At 37.3% G+C, this 9082-nt stretch overlaps 1 protein-coding gene across 1 annotated transcript; it reads right to left on the reverse strand.

The window, feature by feature from the left end:
* Positions 1 to 174: 174 nt before the first annotated feature.
* Positions 175 to 9082, reverse strand: LOC128541449 (caspase-7-like). Its single transcript, XM_053511868.1, has 7 exons — positions 8924 to 9082; positions 8278 to 8403; positions 6530 to 6681; positions 6271 to 6399; positions 5825 to 6000; positions 5548 to 5686; positions 175 to 1498 (listed from the first exon to the last, which is right to left on the reverse strand). The coding sequence occupies exons 2-7, from the start codon at positions 8391 to 8393 to the stop codon at positions 1272 to 1274; spliced, it is 939 nt and encodes a 312-aa protein (XP_053367843.1). The 5' UTR covers positions 8394 to 8403; positions 8924 to 9082; the 3' UTR covers positions 175 to 1271.

A 9082-nucleotide genomic window follows, 5' to 3' on the forward strand; every position in this document is an offset into this window, starting at 1 on the left:
GTGATTGAATTATGTTAAATAAAGATAAATGTTTTAGGTAAATATACAGTATATATATATATGTTATATATATATATATATATATATATATATATATATATATATCAGCTATACTTTAATACTATTTAATTTTTCCTGGGTACAATACAAATATACCATATATTTAGATTTTCTTTCAGAAATCTTTTTATTTCAACAAATGGATACATTCAATTACATGACATTTCTCTATATAGTGGACTGTTTATTATAGTCTCTAACTATTGATACAGTAGCTGCCTTTTTAGATAATAAGCTGATAGAACCAAAAAAAAAATACAGCTTTCATGTGTATTTAAAAAAAAGTGTGGTTGTGTGTGCAGATGCATGTTAATTTAAATACCTAAACTTAAATTCAATATATCGCCTCTTGTGCTCTAGATTTAGACCGCGTTTTTTCAATATTCTGAATGAAAACATTTCTGACATATTTCATCCAAAACAGGGTTCAGTGCTAACCACTACACCACCGTTCCGCTGGTTGAGTAAGAAAAAAAATAGTTATAAGCTAGTAGTATTAACCAATCATCATTGGGACATAACCATAACATGATCCATGATTCACAGATGCCATAAAGCTTTATGTGCTGCTTCTGAATCTATGGCCTCTATCTGTTGCTCCCACAGCACTGTGTAAGCGCCAGCATAATCACCTAATCACCTTACAGTATATGTTTCAGAGTGCAGTACAATGTCTGGTCTAAGAGTGGTCCTTTTTGTTATCTTTGAAGAAAATTAGTTGCTTTCCCAGGTCCCATCCTAGGTAGGTTTAACCTAACTAATGGCTTTATATACAAGAGGACAAAATAAAATATAAGAAACATTGACATTACTAAAATAGTTAAATTCTTTTATAGCCTACAGGTAATTTCCAAAAGTTCTTTAAAACATTCACTCCTATTTATGGACAATAAACAGTTTACTGTATGTTCACATAACTATAACAGTTTATGTAACATATTAATGTTCCATGGAATTAATAAATGGAAAAACACTAACATGCATGGCTACTAAGGATCATAAAATAAAATAAAAAATAAATTGCTTTGCCATATAAACAACACTAATTTCGACTGTGACTAGATATAACTGTGCAAATGTGTGGTCACATGCTGTCACTCAGCCAGTCAATCTGTAAAGTCATCACACTCTAGCAACAACATAATTAAAATACTTAAAAAAAAGAAAATAATAAATAGAGACCATAAAGAAACTTTAAGGTCATATAGTTATCAGTTAAAATAAAGCTCTTTGGTCAGCATAGAGACAACACAGGGAATCTGCTTCTTCTCACTGTAGCGTGGGTCGTCAGACCAAGACTCAAAGTTGATTGCCACCATGTAGTTGACACGTGTAAGGATCTGCAAGATTTCCAGTTGCTTGCCAAATTCACTGAGAGTGTTACAAAGAGCTTGGACAAACCAAGAGCCCCGGCCTGGATTCCTCCATGAGTAGTAACCTGAAAGAGAAACGCACCACTATATTACAGTAGATGGCATTTGATGCACATACAGTATGAAATACAGACATACAGTATAGCATATAAACCTTGTGTGAAGGTTTCAGAGGAAAGTAAGTTTTCTGACATGGGGAGGTCTTTATGACATTGGGGTTTGTCAGTGAACAACTACATTTTTAAGGGGTTTCCAAAGGTGTTGAGTACTTACTGGCGGCTTTTCCTTCATTCTCCTATCTAACTCATACCAAACCATTTCTGTTCGATTTCTGAGCGATGACATGTCGCTGCAAAATGCCATGGTAGTCATGCTGGTCAAGTGTGTCCCTTAATTTTGACTAAGTCACAAACAGTGTCATTTTCAGACCTCCACCTCCATGCTTCACAGTTGAGACCAGCCATTCAGGAACCGTCTGTTAATCCTCTCAACGTCTAACAAAGACATTGCAGTTAGAACCAAAAATCTCAAAAATTTAGATTGACCAGACCAATGGACAGTTGTTCACTGATCTCAGGTAAATTCCTGTGTTTGTTGACCAAAGCAAGTCTCTGTTTTTCTGAGGTGATGATTTCTTTGCAGCAATGGGACAATGAATGCCTGACTCATACAGTGAATAGTGGATATGAAAATATGTCTGCTGCTTGAACTCAGAGAAGCAGTTATGCGGGCTCTAACACTGTAAACCCGAATAAGTTGGCAAAACTCAAAAAATTTGAGGTATTCAGTTACATCAATTTTTTTAAAGGTCCTACACATCCCATTTTTCATTAAATGTTAATATGATCTTTAGGGTCCTAATGAAAAGTTTGTATTATACGTTAATTAAAAATTCAAAAGGATTGTGTAAAAAAAACACTACTTTTACCTGGTAAAAACTAGCTCTGTTCTCAGCAACCTGTTTCAGTACATGCTAATTTAAATGCTCATGACCTCTGCTAAGCCGGCCCCCCCCAGTTCTATGGGGCGTGTCTTCACAACACACGTTTGGTATAGCCACGGAAGTGTAGTCCAGTGCGGGCAATGCTTTGGACTGCATTACCCACAAAGCATTGCCCACAACGCAGTGCTTTGTGAGTAATGTAGTCCAAACTGGAAAATGCTGGAATATGGAGCCTGAGCCTGTTTCCTTTAGTCGTTTTTGGTTTGATTTAAGTACGGAACCTACGCGGAAGTTTGTAATATCGCCTGACAACGCAGAAATTTAAAGAATGGACATGCACCGACTCGATTTGTCTTTCTCATCACTGCATGGGCATGAGCTAATGGGCTGTTACGCTGTCACGAGCAACAACAACATAAAGCGGAGAAGCTTACTGAGAGAGATACGGACGCGATGTGTTTACTAATGTGTTTACATGACTTCCTAATCTTCGACAGACATCATTATAACCCATCTAACGTAACAAAGGTAAGCATAATATAGTTTTCCGACTACCCACACAGTTTGCAACTAGACAATCACCTTAATGCATTGTTTATTATAAACGGGCGATTAGGGATTATATAGAGACGGATGTACACAGAGAAGAAGCCATAACCATGTTCTATGAAAGTATAAGTTAACCTACACTCCGCATTCATCGTGATTATTAGAAAAGGCGATCTGCAAAGAGTCATAGAAAAATAAATTACTCACTGAGCCTGGTGAAGATGAAGCAGGAACACGAAGCGTTAGTACAGATCCATTTTTTAGGAGCAGCTTCCTAGTAAAACCTGCTTTATATTGACCCGCGTTTATAAAGCAGTCTGGTGAAAAATGATTATCGCAAACATGAACGCATTTAGGTAAATCGGCTGGGACGTTAGCTTTAAAAACTAAATTCAGCCACTGCGTCCTCAGTGGCTCAGATACCTAACTCTAGGTAGGTACCCTAGGTCACTAACCCTAGGTAGTGAATGACGACTGCTGTGTTCGCTATTACACCCACCCAACAACTGTACACAACACTCGCTTAGGCGCCATTTTGCTCCAGCGGCGGAAAAACAATGGCCGACAGCTTCTTCTCACTCGGGGCGGGTCTTTGCTAAAACACCAGTGTCAATCAACTAGTGTAGGAGCGGCCTCTTGTGGTGTGGCGTCACATCGACAGGCATTTGCGATTGGCCTGATTTCAGAAGGGGGATGTTATTGTAATAAATGAAAAGAAAACCACTGGGCGGCTCTTTATCATCGTAGAGTGGTTGTGTATGCACTCTCCTAACACACAGTTCAGTCCAAACAGCTTAAAAAAGTGCATGTAGGCCTGTATGACCCCTTTAAGTAATGATGTTTCCAGTTTTAAGTAAATGGAACTATGAGTTTTTGAGTTTGTTGTACTCATTTTTTTTTAGTTGTTGCAAATCAAATAAATTGTTGTTGGTCTTTCGGCTGCTCCTGGCAATGGGTCGCTACAGCGGACAATCCGTCCCGCACACAAGCTTGGCACAGGTTTTACACCAGATGCCCTTCCTGACGTAACCCTTCCATTTTATCTGGTCTTGGGACAGGCACTTCATCCAGTTGTTGGGAATCGAACCCGGGCCTTTCACATGGCAGGTGAAACACCTACCACTGAGCCACCAGTGCCCCATTGCCCTGATGACGTCAGACACAAAATCACTAGTCTGAAAGATTTTAAGTTGGTGGAACTTTAAGGTGACAGTTACTGTTTCTTAAGTACTTAAAAGATACATAAAATAAAATTTGTTTAGCTAACTTGAAAAGTGTCATTTCTACAAACTCATAAATACCAAAAAGTTCTAAATACTCATAAAGGTCTATTAATTTGAACTAATTGTAATTTTTTAAGTTAACAGTACTCAATATGTTTAATTACTTTGAGCATTAGGATTTACAGTGAATCTGAGGTGATCTGTAGATCGTTGCTTTCTGATGCTGGTCATTCTAAAAACACTTAGCACTTGGTCTTCTTTCCTGGGCCTCATGAGATCCAGTTTCATCGTAGTGTTTGATGACTGCACTTGGGACACATTTAAAGTTCTTGAGATTTTTCAGATTGACTGACCACCTTTCCATAAAGTAATAATAGACTGTCTTTTCTCCTTCTTTAACTGAGTGTTTCTTGTCATAATATGTATTTGTACAGTAGGTGTAATAGGACTAATAGGGCTAAGGACTCTGTCCCCATCCATCTTCTGCATAAAGTAACTGAATAATAAAGCAACAAATGTCACAGATTAACTCTTGACAAGGCACAACTGTGAACTGTAAACCATTCTAGGGGACTATTTTGTGAATCTGATGAGAAAATGCCATGAGTATGCCAAGCTGTCATTAAAGCTAAATGTAATGAGAAGTATGAGGCTTTTTTTTGCATTCCATGTGTGTTCAGAAAATTATGGCAAGTTTGTAAAATTTTGTATGTCTGCAAGTTAAACTCATAATAAATGAAAATAACTTGTATAATAATAATATAAATAACTTAAAAATAATGTTTTTTATTCACTTTATTTACTGTCCCAAAAATACTAACTGGTTGCAGCTTCTGCAAATTCTAAAATTTTGCAAGGCCAAAAAGATTACTGTAATCATTGTACAACACTTCTTCTCCTGTTCTTAATACTTCAAATTGTATTGAATACACAAACTACATATAATACAGCTCTACCCAAAATGTACTGAACTGTGATATTGCATACCATTACACCCCTAATGAACAAGTGAAAAAGGGAGTCTGGTGAGGGAACAATTATTTATAGCGGCAAGTGATAACAGGAAATAAACAATGAACAGTCTCAACACATAGGGAAACAAATAAAATGTGCTATTATTTAACAAATAGAAATATGATGGCAAATTGCTGTGGTTGTACAAAACACCTAATAATTATAATAATAATAATAATAATAATAAAATTAATAATATATGAACTGTTATAGAACAATAATTATCCCCAACTACAATGTTAATTATTTTCTAACAACAGCAAGCCCTGTCATGTTTTATCCCTTACTTAGTAAATAAAGCATACTTCCATTTTTCTGCAAATTTAGAAACATGACATTTAATGGAGAACAACACAATTATATTCTGCAATTAAGATCACGTTACCTGGAACAGTGGAGTATGCGAGCAAGAAGTCTGCCTCCACTGGGATTTTGTATCTGGGGTTCGCATCTGTTTCTAGACAGTCATCAGGTCTTCCTGAGTCAGTCTCTACACCATCATCAAACTCTGAACCTCGACAGGCCTGTGAGAATAACTCATTAATATCCTTCACAAATGGACAAGAAAGGATTAGCTTGGAAAGTGACCTTGCTGAATAAACAAAATTGTGTGTATGCACATACTGTATCACTTTATGTACTTAGAGTTCCTTTTTTCTTACCTGGATGAAGAAGAGCTTGGGTTTGCCCACAAGGCTCTTGCACATGTCCCCTCTGAAGAGGGAGGTTAGGTTTTTGATGGGCATGGCCATGTCTGTTCCATATATCATGCCCTCCTCTCCATGGCTTAGCAGGATGCAGGCAAAGCAGGAGTTGTTAGTGTGATCCTCCTTTGACACTGACACACACACACACACACACACACACACACACACACACACACACACACAATGAAAAGATTAGGAAAGGGCACAATTAGTGATTCCACATGACAAATAAAACACAGGTAGTGATCAACAGCTATTTACATCATGAATTAGACCTATGAAAAAGTACTTTAAACTATAACTACTAAACTTAAAAAAAGTGTTGCAAAAGGATGAGTCTGTTGTTATAAGGCTTGTACAGAAATATGTAGCATTATGTGTTGGCTGTCTGAATAACTCACAGTTTTCCAGTATCTTCCTCATTTTGTCACAGGTTTGGTCATTGTGGACGACAACTTCAAACCCCAGGTTTTTAAAGCATTTGAACAGCTCTCCTGCATCTCGATCTGTGCCATTACGTACAGTCATCCCTTAGACCCACACCATGAAATAGCTGTTAGAGGATTTCTTATCACACTGTACTAAATATATTCAGACTGCTATTTACTAAAAATGATTTCCACTTTATTATCAATCGTGACAGATTAAAAGAAGGTCTACCTGTCTCTCTATGAAAGTTCTTATTGTTAATGATGACACATTTTCCTATTTTCAGGTGGTCCATATTATACTGAAATGTTGGAGAAACAATCCTGTATTCCTGTTCAGAGGATGATTCCTTTTTCTGAAACTTTTCATCCTTGTTCTTCTTGCTATGGATAAGGAAACAACAGAACTTCAAAACACAGACCAAAACAGAACTTTGTGTAATGGGAAACATGAAGACATTTAATATTATACAAGATAATCCCAGTACTATTTCAATGTACGTTTGGGGAGCTAACCTTCATCAGGAATATTCAGCCTAATAAAACTGTTCAGAAACGGCTTCTAACCGCAACTAAAGAAGGAAACAAGCCATCACTATTCTACAGCATAGTGACCTCTTCTGGTTCAGTTTATTCCTTGACATGTGCTGGATGCTAAGATCCTAACATGACTGGATGAGTTAATTAATAACTGTGCTGGCCAGGAAAGGCACATGCTATCTGAGTCAGCAACCAGACAACACCCATAGCTTTCTACAAGCCACTGAGTGACGTGTAGATGAAATGTTATTGTAGTACTGAATTTTTATTACTGAAGTTTGCACAAATATTAAGAGCCGTGATGGCGGCATAGTGGTTAGCACTGTTGCCTTGTACCTCCTGGGTGGAAGTTTGATTCCCCCCTCGGGTCTGTGTCCATGGAGTTTGCATGTTCTTCCTGTGCTTGGTAGGTTTCCTCCGGGTACTCCGGTTTCCCCCCACAGTCCAAAAACATGCAGATTAGGCTAACTGGCGTTTCCAAATTGCCTGCAGTGTTTGAATGAGCGTGTGTAAGTGTGTGTGTTCCCTGCGATGGATAGGCACACAGGATGTATCCCGCCCCATACCAAAATCTTGCAATATAGCCAACGAGTGAGAAATTAAGAGCTTGAAACAAAAGCATTTAATCTGAGCAAATGCAGTTTAGGTAATGTATGCATAACCACCCACTAACATACACGGTTCTGATAATAAAAATCCCCCCAAAATGTAAATCACATAAATGTCAAAATATGCACACATTTTTAATCAACAAGTGTTTCACATCTTGGCAAGTTTTAAGTGGTCGTTTAAGCATTTAACCCTACATTTAAGTCGGCTGTTTGACAAGGCTCTTTCACATGTCCGAGTTTGTTCTCTTGTAGATGTTTCAACGCCAGCTGTGTAATCACAGGTGTATACGTAAAATGCTGCTTTTCAGTTTCCAAAGCTTGAATGGTTAGACAGACTTCAGTAGTACTGGATATAAATGCAGGAATTCTTTACCAATTATTCATATATTTTCTCGTTTCCGATTGAACAACTAAGATTAAAACATTTTATGCATTTATAAACACTTTTATGTTGTTAATCAAAAGCAAATTAAAACATCATCTAATTTAATATTAAACATCTTGTACGCTTTAAATAAAAAGAAAACCAGTAGCCTGAGATCAGAAGGAGTCGATTCCTCTTGTTGATTCGGAGCCAAATGCCCTGACTCACTGAAAAGATCCGGAGCTCCTGTAACCCGACACTATCCGACTTATATTTCCCACGTTTTCTGTTCTTATATATATATTTATATAAACTTCCGAAAAAGTTGTTATAATTAATTATAAATGAGAAAAGTGGTTATAAATACCGATCTGGTTCACTTTTACACCCCTCCACCCAAATACACACACACACACACACACACACACACACACTGTACAGGATGTGACGAAAGACCAGCCTCACCTTCCAAAGAGCAGAAATCTTGCTTTCCGATCAGGTTTAGCATCTGTTTGATCCGCAGTACCGCATTCCTCTTCCTCAGAGTCTCCAGTCTTAGCACGACAACTTTCCTCATCCATTATGTGACTACTGTAGCACAGAAACACAGGGGTTATGATCATGTCCCAAATCTGATACTAATCTCATATCGGGGTGTGTTTATAGTCATAGTTAATCATTGAGTTGCTCACATTATTTAACTTTTTTTTCTTTTTTTTTACAATTTTAATTATATTTTCAGTTATAAATGTCTACTGAGTCAAATTACTCTGTTATAACAGCTTTGTTTTTACTCCTATTTTATAACATGTATTTCAGTTGTGATGTGTGGATTAGATACGGAACTAACTTAAAGCTAACTTGAGAACTAAGTTACTTTCTCATAACAGGTAAATTAGCAACAGCACTAGATTAATTAGCAAAGTTGACGTCTAACAAGCAGATCTGTCTCAGACCTCAGATATTTTCAACACGAATAGGTTTATGTTAGTAAACAGGGCGTAAGAAACACACACACACACACACACACAGGTTAGCTATATAACTCGTATTGTCATAGTTAACCCGAAGACAGTCGAATTGGTAAATTAGTGAAACAATGAATACCTACTTTTCTCACGAACTGACTCCAGACACTCCACACGTTTAAGGAAAAAGAAAGTGAAAGCAGACCATATGAGAAAGTTTCTCCACTATACAATAGTTTATAGTAAGGACTTGTCACAGTCTCGGGCTGATTGTCTTTTAAAGAAACAGGAACATGCTTGAC

The sequence above is a fragment of the Clarias gariepinus genome, chromosome 14 (genome assembly GCF_024256425.1).
Source record: "Clarias gariepinus isolate MV-2021 ecotype Netherlands chromosome 14, CGAR_prim_01v2, whole genome shotgun sequence".
Taxonomy (NCBI): domain Eukaryota; kingdom Metazoa; phylum Chordata; class Actinopteri; order Siluriformes; family Clariidae; genus Clarias; species Clarias gariepinus.

Bases quoted from the DNA above. Each gene is read 5' to 3' on its own strand.
- LOC128541449 (XM_053511868.1), bottom strand. From the start codon at position 8,393: ATGGATGAGGAAAGTTGTCGTGCTAAGACTGGAGACTCTGAGGAAGAG. The intron at 6,682-8,277 runs GTGAGGCTGGTC...CCTTATCCATAG, and splicing joins AGATTTCTGCTCTTTGGAAG to CAAGAAGAACAAGGATGAAA. The intron at 5,687-5,824 runs GTAAGAAAAAAG...TTATTCTCACAG, and splicing joins CCAAGCTCTTCTTCATCCAG to GCCTGTCGAGGTTCAGAGTT.